The 21754-nt window shown below is 45.3% G+C and overlaps 1 protein-coding gene across 2 annotated transcripts; it reads left to right on the forward strand.

Annotated features, from left to right (window-relative positions):
• The first annotated feature begins 1783 nt into the window (after nucleotides 1-1783).
• Nucleotides 1784-20508, forward strand: KDELR2 (KDEL endoplasmic reticulum protein retention receptor 2). 2 transcript variants are annotated; one of them, XM_059154721.1, is made up of 5 exons: nucleotides 1837-2018; nucleotides 11932-12032; nucleotides 15626-15784; nucleotides 16786-17038; nucleotides 18432-20508. In XM_059154721.1, the coding sequence occupies exons 1-5, from the start codon at nucleotides 1928-1930 to the stop codon at nucleotides 18464-18466; spliced, it is 639 nt and encodes a 212-aa protein (XP_059010704.1). In that variant the 5' UTR covers nucleotides 1837-1927; the 3' UTR covers nucleotides 18467-20508. The 2 variants fall into 2 exon arrangements, with proteins under 2 accessions (XP_059010705.1, XP_059010704.1); XM_059154722.1 differs by lacking the exon at nucleotides 16786-17038 and having other exon boundaries at nucleotides 1784-2018.
• The last annotated feature ends 1246 nt before the right edge of the window (nucleotides 20509-21754 follow it).

The following is a 21754-nucleotide window of genomic DNA, read 5'->3' on the forward strand; positions in this document are numbered from 1 at the left end:
CCATCAATACAAGCCTCCAGGGCTGATTCTAGATCCAGGCCTTCTATTCTTCTTTGGATTCTCGCTCTTTTATCATTCTGATTTTTGCAATATTTTACCTTTCTTCCAGCTCAGCTGTGTTGTGTAGGTCTTTCCCCATATCCTGACCTCCCTAGCAGGGTAGCTGGAGTCCTCGCAGAGCAGCCCAGGCATCCCAGAAACACATTTCCCAAGAGAGGGGATAGGGAAACTGCCAGTCCCCTTGAAAGCCAGGTCCTGAGCCAGAACAGCATCCCTTCTGTTTCATTCTATGAATTAACTTGAGTCTCAGGCGCATCCCAGAACCAGGCAGAGGAGGACTCCTGAGCACACAGCTACCAGGAGGTGTAGTTACTGAGCGTTACCACACGAGGTCGCTCTCCCCGGTATCTTGCCAGCGCGGAGGCTCTGCCCAGCTCCGGACCCCATCTGCTGAAATCCCCGCCCTGCAGCTGCCAGCCTCCCACCTGCCAGAGCTGGTCCTGAGAGGAGCACGTGTTGCCTGGTGCGGAGAGGCCTTTGCATGGCCTTCCAGCTCCAGGGAAGCTAGCTCTTGGGGGAGGGTGGGGAATGGGCCATTGCTGCAGGCTCAAAAGTTTTAGGGTAGCCCTGGGAGCTAGACATGGTCGAGGCCTCTGCCCACATATCTATGTACCTGGATTCCAGGTGTTTTCAACCAAGGCCCTACCCTTGACATAACAGACTCATTTTGGTTGGGCAAGTTAAAGTTTTCATAACTGAATATCTCCTTTCTGCTAGGGGCTGTCTGTGCTCCACCCACCAACGGCGTAGCCACAGCCAGCCAGCTCCAAATCCCGCATTCTAATCACCTGCTTTCTTGCACCCCTCCCTGTTCCAACTGTCGCGGGATGGGTTCTCCAGAAGCATCCACTGCCGAGACAGGTCGAGGAATGACAGGAAATCTATACCTGTGAAAGGAAGAAGGAGAAACAGGATAGGGCATGGAGAAGCCAAATGGTCACACAGGCTCCGCAAAGCTCCGGCCACAGGATGGGAGTTCTGGACTAAGTGTTGTCTGCTAGAATGTCCCAAGTGAACTGGCCAAACCTTTACCTCCAGCTCACTCAGTCACTGGAAGCAGATATGGGTTGCCCCATGGAAGGGGTGACCTTGGGTGAGGTGGCCCCCCCCATAGGTGAGGCCAGCCCAGAAGACACTGATTGCAGGATCTTGACCACACTTCCTACACCTGGGTAGCAAGCTCTTTCTTACAAGTGTATCTGGGATGCTGGGTGGTGGCGGGAGTGGGGGGGGGGGCGCACATCTCTGTGAGAGAGAAACAAGTTGTGCAGAATAGAGGGCCAGAAGCTGGTCTGCAAAAAATCCTTGCAGCCAGTAAAAGTGTGAAAGGGTAAGTGAGTTCTCTGAGTCAAAATGGAAATTCTCTCCTGCGTGAATAGGTGCAATTATCCAGCTTATACAATTATGGACACATGATTCATTTTCCTCTTACACTTTTTCATCCAGTAAGCCTACAGAGCTTTTAAGATGGGGTGCGGGGGGGAAATCTCTCACAAGGGAGTGTCATTTCAAAAATTAAAGGAAATCGCTGGCACCCGAGGGGAAGCCGGAAACGGGCAGGGGGAAGTTGGGGAGGGGTCGGGGTCCCGCGGAGGGAGTTCCTGAGCCGGCCCTTCGAACCGGGGCTACGCTGGGCGCGTCCCCTTTAAGGGGCGGGGCAGGGGGCGGGGTCTGGCAGCGGCCTCCCCTCTCCCAGACTGCCCCGCGCGCGCCGGCAGTTCGGCCACGTCCCTGGCCACGTCGCGCCCGCTCTCGCCATCTTCGCCGCTTCCTCTCAGGGGCCGCCGCTGCCGCCGCCGCCGCCGCCGCCGCCGCCGCCGCCGCCTGAGCTGCCGAGCCCCAGGCCGCCGCGCCGACCGCCGCCGCCATGAACATCTTCCGGCTGACGGGGGACCTGTCCCACCTGGCGGCCATCGTCATCCTGCTGCTGAAGATCTGGAAGACGCGCTCCTGCGCCGGTGAGCGGCGGGCCAGGTCCCGGAGAGGCTCGGGCGCCAGGCCGGGTCGCCCCGCGGAGCCGCGGACGTCGGCCGCCCCACGGCCCGCGGGCCCGCGGCGCCCGACACACCCCCCTCGGCTGGCCCGGCGGGGGGTCGGCCCGGGCGGGGGGTACCCTGCCCTGCGGCCCCTCGGGGTGGGCGCGCAGGCCGGGAGGGGTGTCGCGGCGCTGGGCCCCGCTGGGCGCTGGGTGGGCTCCCGAACTTGAGCTGTCGGGGCGGGGGAGGCGCCAGCCGGAATACGCGGGACCCCATTCGGTCTGAAAAGTTTGGATGGGGCGGGGGTCGGGGGAGTCCGGCAGGCTCGCCCCGGTGCCCTCGGCTCTGATGGGCGCAGCTCCGCGCGCCTGGGCGCCCGGGCGCCTGGGCGGCGGGTCGGGAGGTGCGGGGAGCCCGCGAATCAATGGGACGGGAGGGAGGAGGATGGGCAGGACCGCGGCCCGCTCGGCCTGACGTGGCAGCCGGGCCAGCCCGGGAGGTGGAGCGGGAGCGGGAGGTCACCCCGCTCGCTACCCTGCCTCTTTGAGGACTGGCCTTTAGGTTAGGGTGTCGCGTCAGGTCTGACCCTAGAGTTCTGTGGCCTTCACCCCAGCTCTGGGGTTTATGATCACGGCCGCCGCGGGAGGAGGTGTGAGGAGGTTCCTAAGTGAATTTCTTGGGGGACCATCAGTGCTGCTCTGAAAAACGAACTAGTCTGTCGAACTCCTAAGTGCCTCCAGCTAATAACGGGTTCTCTTAAACCTGCGGCTCCGGGGGCCGCCGAGGTCTCCTGTGGTCTCCTGTAATTCCTCACTCCACGTCACCAGTGAGTTGGCGACTCCCTCCTCTGGAGTACACATTTCATGCATGCATTGCTGGGAGGCAGTGGGACAGATCTTTCCCAGATAACAACTGTGAAGTTTTACATTTCATTAACCGCAAAAGTTTCAGAGGGGCAATTTTTTAGATGATTTCTTGAAATGCAGTGTCTTCTTTAAACTTCTTTTTGATGCCACGTTCGAGAGCTTCATTTTTGCAGAGGCAGTAAAAGATGGATCTACCTAGGTGGCAGAGATCCCATTTCCCTGATCAGTTTCTAAAGATTTCCACATCTAGAGTAATACCCCACATCACTGACTGCTGTCTTTAGGACTCACCTATCTCCCCAGAACGTACCTGAGATCGAGGAAGTAAGCAAAAACAGGAGACCTTTGAGCAGTCAAAATGGATGTTCCAAAGTCCATGTACTGAACCCAGTGTTGTCTGGCTTGGAGATGATCTCTCATTTTGTACACATTCTGAGAGATTCAGTCCTTAAGTTTTCCAATTATAGAAAAGTAATTGTGGCAACTGTGACAGCTGATGATTAAGTGCTTGCTGTGTTAGGTAGTGCACTAAATGCTTTACATAGCTTTTTCCACCTAGTCTTTAAAATGATCTTAAGAGCTAGCTGCTATTGTCCCCATTCTGTGGAGGAGGGAACTGAGCCTGAAAGGAGATGGGGAAATTAGTGGTAGAGCCAGGATTGAAACACAGGCAATTTAATCACAGTTAAGGATTTTGAATCAGTATCTATTTTGGCCAAAGTAATTTTAGTTTAAACTCTGATGCCAGACTAGTAGTTTAAGTCATCTTTTTCATTACACTCAGGAAATGTGCCCCCCCCCCCCCGTGGACTTTATTGAGATATAATTGACATATAATGTTGTATTAGTTCTAGGTGTACAACATAATGATTTGATATATGTATATATTGTGAAGTGATCACCACAGTAAGTTTAGTTAACATCCATCACCACACGTAGTTAGCCATTTTTTTTCTTGTGATGAGAACTTTAAAGATCTATTCTCTAACCAACTTTCAAATATGTAATATGGTGTTACTGACTATAGTCATCCTGTTATACATGACATCCCCAGGACTTAATTTATTATATAACTGGAAGTGTGTACCTTTTTTACCCATTTCACCCACCCTCACTCAGAAAATGTTACTTTTATCTTGATTTTTGCTCCAAAATTTTTGTATGAGTCTCTTCATTTTCTTTTGTGTATTTCTCAGAATCCTGTTCTTTGTCAAGTCCTTAAGTATTGAAGCATGCTGTGTCTTAAACGGGTATCTAAACTAAGATTTTGGGAAGAAGCTACTATACCTCCACGTATAAAATTCTTAAGGGAACCTTGAGTAATGTGGAGAAAGTGAGAGGGTTTGCTGTTTTGTTTTGTTTTTTTTTATTTTTTAAAGATTTTATTTATTTATTTTATTTATTTGACAGAGATCACAAGTAGGCAGAGAGAGAGAGAGAGAGGAGGAAGCGGGCTCCCTGCCAAGCAGAGAGCCCGATGCAGGACTCGATCCCAGCATCCTGGGATCACGACCCAAGCTGAAGGCAGAGGCTTAACCCACCGAGCCACCCAGGTTCCCCTGTTTTGTTTATTTTTTAATATTCACTATCTTCATTTGAGAGATTTAGGAGCATTTAGGAAAATAGAAAATACTTTAGCCAAAATAGGAAGGAAGATAGGTATGTTTGTCAAGATGAGTTGTGTGTTTGTCAAGTATCCCAACAGTTAACCTGAAGCACTTACTAAACTATTCTCTTTGTCAGATTTAGGATCATTTTCGTTCTTATACATGAGATTTCCTGGCCTTTTAGAAATCAGAATTACCAAGATCATTTATTCAGAATTAAATGCTAAATTTGATTGGCTGCTTTGTTTTTCCATTCTAAATTATGAAAGTTGTTTAGAGGCTTTTGAAAGAGTAAGAATTCGATATGAGTTTCTCAAATAACTGGAATAAGAGACTTGTACGTTCAGGTTATGTTTCTCACTTTGACAATACTGGTATTGGGGTTCATTTTAGGATTTGGGCACCTGTTGTGAACATCCCTGCAGCCGGAACCATGGGGCTTTTTTCCCTTAGGGTAAGGGATGAGGCAGATTAGTATGGAAGCTGCAGATTCTGTTTTCCTGACCATCTGATTTGAAGATGGCTACCTATAAGGGCCTGTTTTAATGTGAGGACAGGAGAGCTGATCTTGGTTTAGCTCTCTGTGTCTTTGTCTGCTGTTGTCATTACAAAAGGGTGCAGTTGAAGTGTGATTTTCTTAGATCCCTGAACTGTTGCTGCAGCTGGATCCACAGCACGCTCAAGTTATCACTTTGTCCTTGTCCTAAACACGACCTGGATAGCCTTGGGAGAACAAGCCTTGGTATGTAGATGAAGAACTTCCTAGCATCATTTTTCTGTAGGCTGGCTGATAGTTATTAATAGTGCTGTATCGGTTGTGTTTAAATTACTAGTGGAGTCCTTTTGAGATCCGTCACTCCCAGGCGCCCTCTCCCAGTCTCTCCCCTCCTTTGCTTTGATTGTTGTTAAGTGTTGTTATGTTGGTTTTGTCATAGACTTTTTATCCTTCCAAACATGACAGGAACATCCAGCGTCCCCTCCATTTCTCATAACTGGACAGCATATAATTTTGAATACAAAATCTCATCTTTTTATTGAGGTCACTGAGTACTTCGGGAAGCTATTGTATCACATTCCCAGCTCCCTCTTTGTAGCAGCTGTCTCCTCTGTTCTTTTGAGTGCCAGTCTGTTGGCTAATCATTGCTCTCAAACATCTGTTGGCCACCCATTGTGTGCAAAGCACTAGGATTGCAATTCAGAGAAGCACCTTGTAGCTAGCAAAGTCTCTGGTTTGAAGAAAGTTGCAATTTACTTGAAATAATAAGACATATATAAAAAGATCATCATAAAGGGTATTAAATGTAGATAGTAAATCCTGTGGATGTGAAGTGGCTAGAAGGATCCCAGGGAAGGCTCCCATGACTTCCCAGCAAGGTGTATGTAAGACCTCTGTGAAGAAAAGTCTGGAACTTTGTTAATGGACATAGAAGATGACCTGAACGTATCTTTATAACCGTGGTTCTAAATAGGACCAGATAGGCTGTTAAGGAGGCAAGATGATTCATCTCCCCAAATTAACTTACTGATTCAGAATGTCATCAAAATTAAAAGAGAGTAAACTGAGAGAAGTAATCTGCAATATATCTAAGCAACGAAAAGCTCACATACATAATACACATAATATACATAACACACATAATAAAATACTCCTACACATTTTTTAAAAAAGGATAGAAAAATGGGCAAAGTTGACAGTTCACAGAAGAACAGCAGAAGGCCCATTAAGTGTGAATGACTGCCCAGGCTCACTATAGTTAGGAACTTTGATGGTAAAACAGCAGTGCATACCATTGTTTCCTTACTACGTGAAAAAAGTAAGAGGTTAACTATCTATAAGTAAACTATCTGTAAGTGTAAAGATGTTCCTTGTACCTAAATAACTACAGAACACTTTTTATAGATAAAAGGATATTTGTGTAGTATTCATAAAAACAAAATTGCAAACAACCCAAATGTCCGTTAATTGAGTGGTTGCACAAATGTGGTATGGTTGCACTGTGGGAATACTGTGCAGCTATAACACGAAGGAGCTGGAAGTGTTAACAGGGGAAGATAAATCTGAGAGGTTAAGATTAAAAAAAAAAAGCAAATTGTAGGGGCACCTGGGTGGCTCAGCTGATTAAGCATCTGCCTTTGGCTCAGGACATGATCCCAGGGTCCTGGGATCAATCCCTGGAGCAGGGAGGCTGCTTCTCCCTCTCCCTCTGCTGCTCCCCTTGCTTGTTCTCACTTGCTCTTTCAAATAAAATGTTTTGTTGTTGTTGTTGTTGTTGTTATTTTGTTTTGTTTTGTTTTGTTTTAAAAAGCAAACTGTAAAGCAAAAGATTCTATGACCCCATTTTAAGGGGCAAACGTATATGCAGGTACAGATGCAAATACATATATAAAAGGAGCTTTTTTTTTTTTAAGATTTTATTTATTTGAGAGAGTAGGGGGAGTGGCAGACAGGGGGAGAGGAAGAAGCAGGCTCTCCATTGAGCGGGGAGCTCGATGTGGGGCTCTGTTCCAGGACCCTGGGATCAGGGTCTTAACTGACTGAGCCACCCTGGCTTTTGAAAAGCCTGGAAAGTTTCATTTAAAATGGAGGTGGGAGGGCGCCTGGGTGGCTCAGTGGGTTAAGCCGCTGCCTTCAGCTCAGGTCATGATCTCAGGGTCCTGGGATCGAGTCCCGCATCAGGCTCTCTGCTCAGCAAGGAGCCTGCTTCCCTCTCTCTCTCTCTCTGCCTGCCTCTCCGACTACTTGTGATCTCTATCTGTCAAATAAATAAATAAAATCTTTAAATAAAATAAAATAAAATAAAATGGAGGTGGGAGGGATGTTGAAAGGCCCTTTTGGGTTTTTTTCCGTATATTTTAGCCCAGTTGGAATTTTTAATTAAATAGCATGTATTTCTTTGAAAACAAGAAAAAACAGTGAAACAGTACCTAGTAAGAACTGTCATTTATCAAACATTTCCACTGTGGCAGGTATAGTATAGAGCACTTTTTCTTTAACAGTCCCATAAAGTTGTCATAATTTGTTCCCATTAGACAGATGCAGAAAGTGAGGTTGTGGATGGGGACAATGTATGTAATGGGCCCAGGCTTACCGTGTGTGTTCAGGGGCTGAGCTTAAACCCAGTCTGTCTGGCTCCAGAGCCTCTCTTTCCCTAAGTCACAAGAGTTGTGTTACAGGTCAGCTCCTGACTCTTAGGCTGCTGGTTCCAGGCACCGTTAATGGTCTTTACGGGAGTACCCACATCCTTAGGGACAGTGGGTTGGAGTATGGTGCCTGGGACCCTTGTTGAGTGCTGCCTGTTTGACAGCGCAGACTGTCCTGGTGGTCTGACTTAGAGAACTTGCTTGTAGCTCAGCTGTTACCAGGACAAAAATAAGTCGTGAAAGGCTTTTCTCTTTGGTCGAGGGTTCTGTTCTGTAAACCACTGGAAATAAAAGAAATGCAACTTTCAACCTGCGGCATGATTTAAAGTAATACACACTGTAGTGTATAGTTATAGGATGGTATTAAACCTAACTTGGTCCAATAGGAAATGACAGAAATGGTCTTGGGTTTAAAGACTGATTTCCATTTAAAATGGTATACTCATTAATATGAATATTTGGTGCATTTGGTATTGGGATGGCCATTTCAGAAACATTTAGAATGAGTATTCTTTTTTTTTAAAGATTTTGTTTATTTATTTGACACACAGAGAGAGAGCACAAGTAGGCAGAGGCAGAGTGGTAGGCAGAAGGAGAGGAAGAAGCAGGCTCTCTGCAGAACAGGGAGCCCGATGTGGGACTCGATCCCAGGACCCTGGGATCATGACCTGAGCCGAAGGCAGCTGCTTAACCGACTGAGCCACCCAGGAGACCTAGAATGAATATTCTTTTTGTTTTTTTTTTTAAGATTTTATTTATTTATTTGACACAGAGAAAGAGAGATCACAAGTAGGCAGAGAGGCAGGCAGAGAGAGGTAGGGGTCGGGGAAGCAGGCTCCCTGCTGAACAGAGGGCCCGATGTGGGGCCCGATTTCAGGACCCTGAGATCATGACCTGAGCCATAGACAGAGGCTCAACCCACTGAGCCATCCAGGTGCCCCTAGAGTGAATATTCTTGATAGCTTGTTAACTGCCAGCCTTCACATGCTTTGGTCCCAAACAGGGAGAAAGTGACTAGGTTCTCTCTGGGAAAGAGATTCCTGCCCCTGCCCTCTCTGGCTTCAGCTGGGATCTCTGCCATCTGTGAAGATAGGACAATTTTTCTGTCTTAAAGGAAGAAGTTGCTGCTTCCAGGATTCCAGACCAGGAAGACTAGGGTAGAACTGTATAAGCACACTTAGATTTCCAGCATGGCGGTTCCTACCTTGATTCTGCACCATGAGACAAGCTACAGGCCACATACTTCCTGTCTCTCGCTCCTCTCCTGCTCAGGGGACTCTCCCACCCTCTGGTTGGCAGTAAATTAGGGCAGAGCCCAAAGACCATTGCCTATTTATGGTCATAGGGACAGAGTATGACTTAGATACTCTTTGGAAATGTTATCCCAAAATACTACAAAATGAGAATTTACCCCATGACATAAAAAGAAAATGAATTCTCTTTTTTTCTTTTTTTTTTTGGACCATTTGTTCATTCATTCGGCAGATATTTTCTTAGCCCTGCTGTGTGTCAGGCCCAGAGCTGAGCACAGAGAATACAAAATGGGTAAGACATGACCCTAACCTTTGGAGATCTCATTGTCTGTTGGGAAAGTGGGAAGACAGGCAACCAGACAGTCGCAGTGTATTTCATAAGACCGTACTAGGAGCTAGGGCAGCAGCTGATGGGAAGTTCCCATTATGTACTTGCTGGATGAATAAACATCACCAAGGGGGAGGTGTCTTCAAAGATGACTTCCCCGAGAAAGTGGTATGTGAGTTGGGTCTCAAAGGGAGTAGTAAAGGCGATATGATAGTCCTGAGTTTGTAGTCTAAGAATGCTGAAAATGAGGAAAAATTGCAAATCTGTCTGGCTTCCAAAGTTCCATTAGAATAAAGCCTTTATAACAGATTTGCCTGTATGTATTCTATAATTTTTTTTATTTAAAATACCGGAGGGGCGCCTGGGTGGCTCAGTGGCTTAAAGCCTCTGCCTTCGGCTCAGGTCATGGTCCCAGAGTCCTGGAATTGAGCCCTGCATTGGGCTCTCTGCTTCTCCCTCTCTCTGCCTGCCTCTCTGCCTACTTGTGATCCCTGTCAAATAAATAAATAAAATCTTTTAAAAATAATAATAATAAAAATAAAATATTGGAAAGAACCAGATGGGAAAGGAACTGGGAATTTCTCTCAAAGCTTCAACAAACCCCAGAGGTGAACTGCATGCTGCCTGTCCTTTCCCTTCATCTCATCCTCTCTCTCCCTCCCACGTCTCTGTGTGAATGGCAGCCTCATTGTTCTCCTTTGGAACACTGATCTCTGATAAGAAAAAAAGCTCTCCATTACTGGGGAAAACTGAAAGGAGCAAACTGTCTATATCTCCACCTTTGACCCTTGAAATTGGTTACTGTTGATTGACGCAGGAGGAGAGAGTCAACTTTTTCTTCAGGTTTTGTTTAGGTATTTTTGTGAATAGATGAGAATTGCAATTATTCATATGTAGAAAGTAACATTCTTGGGGTGCCTGGGTGGCTCAGTGGGTTAAACCTCTGCCTTCGGCTCAGATCATTGATCTCAGGGTCCCGGCATCGGAGCCCTGCATTGGGCTCTCTGCTCAGCAGGGAGCCTGCTTCCCCTGTCTCTCTCTGCCTGCTTATGATCTCTCTCTCTGTCAAATAAATAAATAAAATCTTTTAAAAAAAAGAAAGAAAGAAAGAAAGAAAAGAAAGTAACGTTCTTGTATCCCAGCTTTTAGTTTCAACAAGCCACAAAATTATGTTGTAAAATATCATTTAAAAACAGTGTAATTTTCACATTCCATGAGACTGTTGCTAATAATTTGTTGCAGCAACATTTCTGCAAAATACATGCTTACCGAAATGTTTAGTGGTGTGAAGTTTGCAACATAGAGGAAGGTGGGTGGATTCTGACTGGGTAGGTGGATTCATGTTTCCTTCATGAATTTGCTCAATTGTCATCTGAAACCCATAGTTCACATCCTTTGTCACATAAATATTTGGCCAAATATAGATGTCAGAAAAGCTGAGTACACACACTAAGTGACCTTCGACACTTCCGTAGATGATCTCCACGTGCTGCAGCAGTGCTCTGGAGGAGGGCTGGTGGCTGGAGGTGGGAGCAGATTTAAGGTGGTGGTTGTTGGGGTGGGGTTTTGGTGGTGGTGGTTGTTTTTCTGTTTTTTGTTTGTTTTTATTTTTTTAAAGACTGCTGCTTCTGAGGACTGTCATAGTAGGTTCCCACCCTCTTGTTGCCGTGGCATCCAGAGCAACATTTTTATGGCTGTGATGAATCTAAGAGATGGAGTTTTAAAAATTTTCACCTGTCCAAGAAATGTGTGCTTAACAAAGCAAGTTACCTTGGGAGGCCATACCTCTGCCTTAGGGAGTGACGTTACTGCTCACCGTGAAGGGCAGCAGTGTTCCTCACTGGGTTCCTTGTCTCCTTAATCAGATTAGACCCCCAGGCGGTGAAGGTTTGTCACCTTGAGAGACATTGTTTTAAAGTGGAAAGAAAGGGGCGCCTGGGTGGCTCAGTGGGTTAAGCCGCTGCCTTCGGCTCAGGTCATGATCTCAGGGTCCTGGGATCGAGTCCCTCATCGGGCTCTCTGCTCGGCGGGGAGCCTGCTTCCCTCTCTCTCTCTCTCTGCCTGCCTCTCCATCTGCTTGTGATTTCTCTCTGTCAAATAAATAAATAAAATTAAAAAAAAAATAAAGTGGAAAGAAAGATGCTAAAGCTAGCAAGCAAGTTAGTATCAGCAGAAGTAGTGAAATTATTCTTACCTAAAGTATATATTTGGAAAATACAGCATTCAGAGGCACTTGGGGGGCTCAGTCTGTGAGCGTCCAAATTCTTGATTTTGGTTCACGGCATGATGGTGTCGTGAGATCGAGCCCCGTGTCGGGGCAGAGTCTGATTGGTCCCTCTCCCTCTGCTCCTCCCCCATTTGCACTCTCTCTTTCTTTCAAATAAATAAATAAAATCTTAAAAAAAAAAAAAAAAGGAAAGAAAAGTACTCATTTGAACAGTACATCCTGGCATACTGGTGTTAGCATGATCGAGGCAAGTCACCCAGCGTGATGAATGAGACTGCTGGGTTCTTAGAGCCTCCCCCCAGGAGCATGTTCAAGAATGTAAAGTGTAAAGTGACTTCGTGAAGTCATCCCAGATACCAGTCTCTGACCCTGGAACCCACTCTCCGTATCTGCGCTTCCTGTAGTGTTCTCTGCGGGAAGGGTTCAGCTTCTCTAAGAGAGGCTTTTCTAATACTTTCCTTTTGTTTTCTTAGGTATTTCTGGAAAAAGCCAGCTTCTCTTTGCACTGGTCTTCACAACTCGTTACCTGGACCTTTTTACTTCATTTATTTCATTATATAATACATCTATGAAGGTATGGTATGGCATCCGATTAGAATGCATTTTATCCATAATTCACGGGCCTGTGGCAACTATTAAGTTTGTGTCAGTTGTGTACTTAGACATCTTCTAGAATAATGTCTAAACATGCTGTTCTCGACCTAAGCACTTTTAGACCACCTTGTACATAGAAGTGGGAATAGCGTTATCATTAAGCACATTTTCAGTTTCAGAGAGTATCTGTTTAATTAAAGTGCTTTGCAGTTAGAGATTTTTTAACCTTAAGTTCCTTGAGTATGATAAACTTCTAAAGCTCTTGATAACCCTGTAAGAAAGAGGGATAACTATTATGTTTTCAAGCCGTGCGAAATTACAGACTCCCTGGGAAACCCAGCAGGGTGGCTCAGCACGAGGACTGAAACCGGGGCTCCTTGCTGCAGTACCTCGTTTCGCTGTTGTGGGAGAGATCGTGTGTAGGCTTCTACTTCTTTTCTTTCTTTTCCTGTGAAGTCCATGTCCTGTAAACTTCTTTGTGTGCCATCTCTGTTACTCTTCCCATGCCTAAATAACAGCTGTACCATAACTTGTTTAATGTGTCTCTAAAACCTTTTAACTTGTCCTGAGCCTTAGTATCCGTGGCTTCAGTGTCCTCCTGTTTTTTCTGAATCCACATGAAAACCTGTAGTTACTAAAACGCAGTGTATTGGCAGACCACCTCACATCTTGTGGACCCGAGGTGGCGCGTGCTTCCCGCTCGCCAAGGCCTCAGTTTCGCATGGTTCTTGAACTAATACTGAGCACCCAAAGCGCCGGACACTTCCCTAGTGCTGAGGACGGGGCCGCAAACAAGCAGAAGACTTAGTGTCTGGCTGGGGAGAGTAGACTTATCATTCCAGTACTCAGTGGGTGACGGCAGTTTGCGATGGGTGCGGGAGGGAGAAGTATGGCACTCTCAGGGCATGAAAGAAAGGCCTCTCCTTTCTTTCCATTCATTCTTTCTGCACAGCTTTCTGAGCACCTGCGTGCGGGGCTGTGCCGTAGGCACTAAATATTGTAGGCCAGCTGAGGATGTCATGTCTAACCTGAGGCCTCTTGGTGTTGTACTTACAAAGCATTTTTTATAAGCACAGGTCAGAGTAGACAAAGCCATATTTGGGTCTGTGGTCTTTACTGAGAAACAAACTTGAGTTACCCAGAATCATTTCATTCTTCGTCACTAAGTGACCGGAGCCTCGTGTCCAGGAAATAATTAGCCTCCTTAACACGGGTAGGTCCCTGCTTGGTGTCCAGGCCAGTTAAAACTGCCGGGATTACAAGCGTGTGAGCAAGAACCTCCTCCGTGGCCCTCAGGATACTTGGCTTTTCGGAAGAATCCTTCTTGCTTGGTTCTGGTTTCCAAGCATGTCCTGAAAGTTAGAGGAGTGAGAGCCAAATTTTATGTCTCATTGCTTTGACTTTAAATGCCAAGCACAGGGAGAAGGGGAAAGCAGCTGCTTACTCCCGTGGTCGCCTAAGCCGTTATGGACAGAATCTTGGCCGGCCATGTTCTGGGCGCTAGGGAGGGACCCCTGGCTATACCACATGCCTTGGCTGGATGTTGTGCTGGAGGAGACTCTGTGTAAATGTATGTGTATTTTATTGATACATGTAGATTATATGTTATTTTATTCATATCCATGTATACATATATTTGTATGTGGAGAGAACTCTAAAATATAAGGTGTTAATCTCAATTTTTTTTTTTTTTTTTTTTTTTTTTTTGTAGTTTGGGTATGACCAACAACTTTAATACCTTGCCAACTATTTATTTGCAAATATAACTCCATGATGAGGTGCTAGGGATAGTTTAGTATCTTTACTTTGTTTTTAAGCATAGGAGGACTTGATGATTGCTCTCATTTTCCTGATACGTCATTGGCCCAGGTGTCTTCATTAAGTTTCATGAGGTGCTTTTCCGAAGGAGTAGTAACGGGTAGCTTGACTAATATCCCACTTGTTTCCATTCAGAGACTCAAATTGCCCTTTGGCTCTTGGGCCTAAAATTCTGCATTCTGAAAATTGCTGTAATTTCAGAATAACAGACTTTTCCTTTGGGTCACGTGACTATATGGTGTTTGACCTTTTGAATATGAAAGAACATAACTTGACTGTAAGCCTTTGAACACTGCACTGCTATGTGAGCTCCCTTGTAGGTGGCAGTGTTAGACAAGTTATCCCTTTTGGTTTTGCTTTTGGTATGCTACCAGACAAAATTTTCATAGAATGATCTGAATGTTCTGTATTAAAGTAACACAGTGTAGGTAAAACTGATCATTGTAAAGTTAAACGTGAGCTACATTGTGTCTTTTCTTTAGAGAAGCTGGAGCTAATGGCGCCTGGATGGCTCAGTCGGTTAAGCCTCCAACCTTTGGTTTCAGCTCAGGTCATAATCTCATAGGTTGTGAGATTTATTCCCCACTTGTTGAAGAGTCTGCTGGAGATCTTCTCTCTCTGCCCCTCCCCTCACTCTTTCTCGCTCTCCCTCCCTCTCTCTCAAATAAATAAATACATCTTAGAAAAGAAAAGGGGTGCCTGGGTGGCTCTGTCCTTAAGCTTCTACCTTCGGATCAGGTCATGATCCCAGGGTCCTGAGATGGAGCCCCACCATTGGGCTCACTGCTGTGAGGGAAGCCTGCTTCTCCCTCTCCCACTCCCCTTGCTTGTGTTCCCTCTCTCACTGTCTGCCTCTGTCAAATAAAAAGGAAAAGAAAAGCACCGGCTAAGAAATATCCTCATGCTGGAGGGAAGTATACTGGTTTTGAACTCCATTGAACTTGGTGGTGTGGTTTTTTTTTTCCTAACCTGCTATCTAATAGTTGTTTTTTTGTTTGTTTGGTTGGTTTTTTGTTGTTGTTGTTTTTAAAGTGAGATTAAAAATAAATTCTTGGGCAGTTTCTTATAAAGTTAAAGGTACTCTTTTAACATATGATCCAGCAATCCCATTCCCAGGTACTTACCCAAGAGAAATGAAAAGTTCAGTTCATACAAATGTGTGTGCATAAAGGCTCATAGCAGCTTTTCCCGCTGTTCCCCAAGCTGACAGGAATCCCAGACCACCTGTCCCGAAGCTAGTGGTTCACCTGCACAGTGCAGTCCTTTTACTGCAGTAAAAAGGAACCAGTCATTAATACACGCAATGATATGGTTGCATTGAGAATGCGTTTATGGTAGTTGAAAGAAGCTGGTCTTACAGGGACATACTGTATGATTCCATTTATTTGGTATTCTGGAAAAGGCAAAAACTGCAGGGACCAGGAATATATCAGTTATCCAAAAAGAAAAAAAAAAATCAGTTATCTCCAGAGGTCGGGCCTTGGGGAACAGCTTGACTGCAAAGGGGCAGCATGAGGGAGGTTTCTGGTGGGAGGGGTCACATGATAGGACTATTCTGTGTCTCGATTGTGGTGGTGGTTATATGACTAGTAGAACTATGTACCCCCAGAAGTGAACTTTATTGTATTTAAATTTTGAAATAAAGAAGCTAAGGAAAAAGATCTTGCTTTTGTGAACATGTGGATGCTGTAGAAAGCCAAGGCCATTGGAGCCGTTGTAAAGTAGGGATGACTTGTGCTTTTCTTCTGTCCTTAGCTCATCTACATTGCCTGCTCCTATGCCACAGTGTACCTGATCTACATGAAATTTAAGGCAACCTACGACGGAAATCATGATACCTTCCGAGTGGAGTTTCTGGTGGTCCCTGTGGGAGGCCTCTCCTTCCTGGTCAATCATGATTTCTCTCCTCTGGAGGTTAGTTGAGAGGTTATTTAGGGAAACACTCGGGCTTGCAGGTAATGTGGGTGGTTCTGGTTTGTTTGGTTTCGTGATTCAGCAAGCTTCTGGTGCAGCATACACTATTTGGTGTAAATAAATCACAGACAGGCATTAAGCCCCCAGCTATTTGGGTATCTGCTGACAGATTATTGCAGGATTCTCCTCCAGAGAATAAACCGACTTCTGTGGTAGCAAACCCAATGCCTTGCCTGTCCCAGTGCTTGAAGAACATAGTCTTTCTGCAGTTGGACCCAACTTTGTTTCTTCTTCACCTAGGGCTGTTGCACATTGATAACTGTGTGCCAATCCCCTAAGCAGTGTTGCCATACGGCAGGTGTGGAGGAAAAGGTTTGCGCGGTGCCCTGCACTCCTGGGTGCCTTGCCCTTCCCTTAGCATCCTGGGGAAGCCGCTGCTTATGGATTCAGAATGTTCCCAGGGCTACCTGCAAAGCTTTCTGTCGTCCGTGTGAATCACGTTGGGCAGAATGTTTGCATAATTACAATTCGCGTTACTTGTCCCTTTGATTTAACCACACCAGGAAAGCCCAAAGACTAAGAAAGATGGTGGAAATATTGAGATAGTCTGTGAAGGAGACCAGCTGATAAGGAAAAGCAGCAGTGGGAGCATAGAAGGCTCTGACAGCCTCGTGCCCCCGGCAGAGAGCACCCTGGATTCGGAGTGGCACAAGCTTACCCTGGAGAGACACATAGGTAGATTCACAGAAAATTGTACCGGGAAGGAGATGTTGGAGAGATGGGTCACGAAGAGTCACCGAGGCAGAGGTGTCCGGGTCACCCAGCTTGTCATTGGGAATGTGCCTCTTCAGTGTCACTCCCGTTTCCGAGATTTATTCCGTTTCGTACTCCGTTGCCCAGACTCCTCGCTCTTCGTGCTGCTCCACAGTAAAGTGGGAGTATTTCCTTTGAGCTCGTGGCGGGTGCTGGGTGCCGACTGAAGCCTCTGGTCTCTCTCGCAGATTTTGTGGACCTTCTCCATCTACCTGGAGTCCGTGGCTATCCTTCCTCAGCTGTTCATGATCAGCAAGACAGGGGAAGCGGAGACCATCACCACCCACTACCTGTTCTTCCTGGGCCTCTACCGCGCCCTCTATCTCGTCAACTGGATCTGGCGCTTCTACTTCGAGGGCTTCTTCGACCTCATTGCTGTGGTGGCCGGAGTTGTCCAGACTATTCTATACTGCGACTTCTTCTACCTGTACATAACAAAAGGTACCCCGGGCTGCCTTCTCCCTGCTTTGTTCCCACAGCCCTGTGTTTCTAGGAGCTCCCTGGCCCAGCATGGTCCTAGTCTGGCACTAGGTCATCAAGCACAGCTGGTTTCAGAAAAACATTTCCAAACGAACTCAGGGTTTTCAGCCTTTTTTCTTTTCTGTAGCTTTATTGTTTTTCTATAATAGCACATTTTGATTACAAGAAATTTTATCTGCTTTTATAATTCTGAAAACAATCACCTGAAGCCCTGCCGCTCAGAGATGATCGTAGTTAATGTTCCGATAAACATAATTCCAGATAGGTCTATGCATATAGGTATATGTGTGTGGATGTGCATATACACAGACACGGGAGCTCAACTGCACATGCTGTTCTATAATCTGTTTTCCCCCATTCACAGTTTTTCAAGTCAGTAGATAGAAATCTACGTAGTTTTCAATAGCCATAGAATATTTCATTATGTATATTATATCATCATTTACTTACTCAGCCCCTTGTTTGTGGTACAGGCTGTTACTGATTTGCTGCTATTAAAATCCAGTACTTGGAGCGCCTGGGTGGCTCAGTTGGTTAAGCATCCAGCTCTTGATTTCAGCTCAGGTCATGACCTCAGGGTCATAAGATTGAGCCCCGTGTCGGGCTCTGTGCTGAGCATGCAGCCTGCTTAAGATTCTCTCTCTCCCTCTGCCCCCATCCCCCAGCTTGCGCACACTCACTCTCTCTCAAAAAACAAAAACAGTGCTTAGATGAGTATCCTTGTGTATGTATATTTTCACGTTTATATGAATATAGGACATGCAGATGCCACAAAATTTTGATGAAAACTGTGGTCCTCATTTTTTAAAAAAAGGCATATTAATGCATGTACACACAAATGTATGCCTATAGTTTTAGGGGATTCAGGAGCCCCTGTAACCCAACCACAGACTCAGGCTAAGAACCTTTGCTATACAGTATAATTCCTAATGGTAGAATTAGGTACCTACAGGGGGATATATATTTTCTCTCTTTTTTAACATCCCAAATTTCATAGACCTCTGTACATATTAACAGTTATATTTTACTATATGTTGATTAGGGGAGAAAGTAATGAGAAGAAAATGTGAATTTAGTGACAGTTTCATTCGAATTTGTGTTTCTTAAATTTAATTGCTGTGACATCAAGGCACATGAAGAAAATTCCAGTATATGTGTACATGACATACTCATAGTTCAGGGGGCTTTTTTAAATTGACATCAAAATCCAATAACTTTTGGTGCCAAAGACTTTCCTTGTACCTTATTCTGTAGTGTCGTGAGTGTGACAGACCTCTAGGAACAGGAAGAAGGAAATGATCAGCTAGTCAAGACAGTAACCTTTTGTTTTCTCTTCCTCTCTTTAAAATTCTAGTACTCAAGGGAAAGAAACTCAGTCTGCCAGCGTAAGTGCCAAAGACCGTCACCAGCATCTGTCCTTCAGGGTGCTCGGACAGAATTCTTACCACAGCAAAGGCACAAGATGCTTGATACGGAAAATCAGAAACTTAACTCTTTCGTTGCAGATAGTCATCAGTGGCTCTGTAAGAACCCAGAGGAAAAGAACCAGAAGGTTTCTGTTTAATGCATCTTGCCTTATCTTTTTTTATTACTATGTACAAAGATTTTTTTACACAAAGAAACTTAATGCTGTATTAATAAATTCAGTGTGTAGCTTCAATTGGGGTAGTTCCAAAAGTGAAGATTTGTGAGGAATAAGTGCAAACTTTTTTTTTTTTTAATTCTTTGAAACTGTTGATTCTTTGTGTCTGCAATGAAATTGTACTCCTTGACAGTTGGTAGATTATATATTCTTCCATCTATCAAATTTGCATTCCACTATATTTATTTTTTGCCAAAAGATGAGTTATATTTGTTTGAAATCTGAGACACTATGTTCAATCTGGTCTATCTTCGTTCAAATCTCTTCCCACCGAATGTGGAAATCCTTCCTTGGACGTCACAACACTACATGTAAGGCCGGTAAGGATGACTCACAAGCTTATGGTTTTCATTACCAAAATTTTCAGATTCTGAATGTAGATGGAGTCTCGTTTAAGAGTCACCAAAGGTGCCTGCCCCACTCTCTTGCTAAGACGAGTGACTTTGAGATTGTGCCAGGGGTGTCAGAGAACTTGGGGGGCAGGGGTTCTGGGCTGCTTGCCATCTAAATGTGGGGTGTGAGGGATATTAATGATTATGTTGGATCTAGGACTCTACTCCTCTGAGGACTGGAACACAAGTTAGTCACCTATCACTTGAATTAACAGTTCCAAAAGATTACTACAACCATGTCCCTGCTCAGATTCAAAAGGTTTTTCGTATCACTTTCAGGTAGTAAAATGATTTACATTTTTTTCTTAATTGGCAGCACCAATTGCCATTCCTTATACTCTCTGATTATTTTTTGTTTTTGTTTTGTTTTTACTGAGCTCTTGCATGATTTGTCTTGTGTTACCATCCTAAATAAACATTTTATTAAATGTAGAGTAAATTGTCTTTTTTTTTTTTTTTTTGTGAATTAGGCTGTTGGAACATCCTATGTCAGGATGATTTTTTTTCATTTTTCAATTGGCAACAGAAGCTCTATATGGGGCCGCAAACGTTTATTGTCCACAAATTTCTAAAACTTGCTGTATTTTGAGGGAAAATTATAATTTTTCCTCCTGATTTTGCCATTTTATTGATTTGCTACATTTTTTTGATTTGTGCAAAAGCATATGACTTTGTTTTTATGTGATGCACCATAAATGTTAAAGTGTTGAATACTAACAGTGCTTACTACAAGAAGGCTGTAGTATTTTTGCTTGCTGCATTAAAATATCTTGTGGAAGAAGGGAGCTAGATGGGTTTTATTTTTATCTAGTGTGTCTCTTAACATCTTTCTAAATTGGCAGCGTGGCTGCATAGTTGAACCTCTTGTCTCGATCTCTCACCCTCCCCCCGCCATGGTTGTCCTTTTGTGGATCTGTATCTTCCCAGCATTCTCGTCTCGGTTTAGTTTCTGTTTTCATCCTCCTTAAAAGATTCTGAGATCGTGGTGGAAGGGTAGGAAATCTCAGCAGAGTGGAGCAGTCTGTGGCCCACACTGGGGGTGGGGTGGGGGGCTCGCAAGGTTTCTGTGCATGTAAATTAAACACGAGCTGGGATCATTGTGGGAGAGCACAATGCGGACGACAAGGATCTGGGACCTCAGCAGGCTGCCCGACTTTGGAAGTACCAGTGTCTTCTCTAGTCATTCTGCCCATGTAAAAGTGAAGCTGGCTAAGGTGTCACCACCATTCTGGGGCCAGCCAGGGTGACATCTTAATAAACTGGGTGGCCGAGTGGGAGTGCGGGACTGGGGCAGCGTCCTCACACACATAGAAAACAAAGGCCTTGTATGATGCGCCTTACAAAGCACTATTTCAAAGTTCCTTTCACTTCTCCAATAAAGGTTGTCAGGTAATGAATATTTTTTATCCAGCTGTTTTATTCGTGTGAATTTTTTTTGATGAAAGCATGACGAGAAGGAAAGTTCTATGAACTGGGCTAAGTTGGGGGTTTACAGACACCAATCCACTCCCCCATCCGGTTCAGTCAGTGTCAGAATAACGTTTCCTGCTTCCTTACAAGCTGGTCAGGAGAGGAGCAGGTAGGGAAGTAGGTGACGGGGGCCGGGGGGAGGTTGGGGAGAAAAGGTTGTAGGTGGAAGGGAGAAGATCCTGCCCAGCCTTTCCAGAGGTGCCACTAGGTTGGACGACTTTCTGGAAAGGTCAAGCAAAGATTTTTGTTGCAAAAGAAATCGTGAGGGGCGCCTGGGTGGCTCAGTTGTTAAGTGTCTGCCTTTGGCTTGAGTCATGATCCCAGGGTTCTGGGATCGAGCCCCGCATCTGGCTCTCTGCTCAGTGGGAAGCCTGCTTCTCTCTCCCACTTCCCTTGCTTGTGTTCCCTCTTTGTGTCTCTCTCTGCCAAATAAATATATAAATTCTTAAAAAAAAAAAAAATTAGAAATCGTGAGTGAGTGGTGGGAACCCTGAGTAAGGAAGGCATAATCTTTGGGGTCACTCCTCACACCCTAGCTCCGTGACCCTAGATTTTTTTTTTTTAAGATTTTTTAAATTTATTTGACAGAGATCACAAGTAGATGGAGAGGTAGGCAGAGAGAGGGAGGGAAGCAGGCTCCCTGCTGAGCAGAGAGCCCGATGTGGGACTCAATCCCAGGACCCTGAGATCATGACCTGAGCCGAAGGCAGTGGCTTAACCCACTGAGCCACCCAGGCGCCGCCGTGACCCTAGATTTAACATGAGTCTCCATCTCCCTCAGTTCCCTTCAGAGACTCCTACCACAGGAGTTTCTTGAAGCTCAAATTAGAGCTTGAGGCACAGACAGTAAGTGCTCAGCATCAGTATGACCCCTTTTCCCCCTCCCTTTGTGCTTAGTTTGGGACAGCTGCCTCCAAAGCTGGCTGGAAACTACTTCTGGCAGGAGACACTGTGACCTACTTGATGATATTGATCGAGTTTGCCCTCTTTGGGAAAGTACCACAACTGTAGACATTGATGGCTAAGTACCTCCCCAAACCACCTGAGTGACCTCTAAGGAGGGCTGATGGGACTGGGGCTCCAGGTGGGGTTTTCCTGTGTGCCTCGCCCTCTAGTGACTGAATGTGGAAATAGCAAGGACCCCGCACTCACACAGCCGGCCCTCCTTCACCC

The sequence above is a fragment of the Mustela lutreola genome, chromosome 17 (assembly GCF_030435805.1).
Source record: "Mustela lutreola isolate mMusLut2 chromosome 17, mMusLut2.pri, whole genome shotgun sequence".
Taxonomy (NCBI): Eukaryota; Metazoa; Chordata; class Mammalia; order Carnivora; family Mustelidae; genus Mustela; species Mustela lutreola.

Coding starts and splice junctions, on each gene's coding strand:
- KDELR2 (XM_059154721.1), top strand. CDS start 1,928: ATGAACATCTTCCGGCTGACGGGGGACCTGTCCCACCTGGCGGCCATC. Junction 12,033..15,625: donor TATATAATACATCTATGAAG/GTATGGTATGGC, acceptor TTCTGTCCTTAG/CTCATCTACATTGCCTGCTC. Junction 17,039..18,431: donor CTACCTGTACATAACAAAAG/GTACCCCGGGCT, acceptor TTAAAATTCTAG/TACTCAAGGGAAAGAAACTC.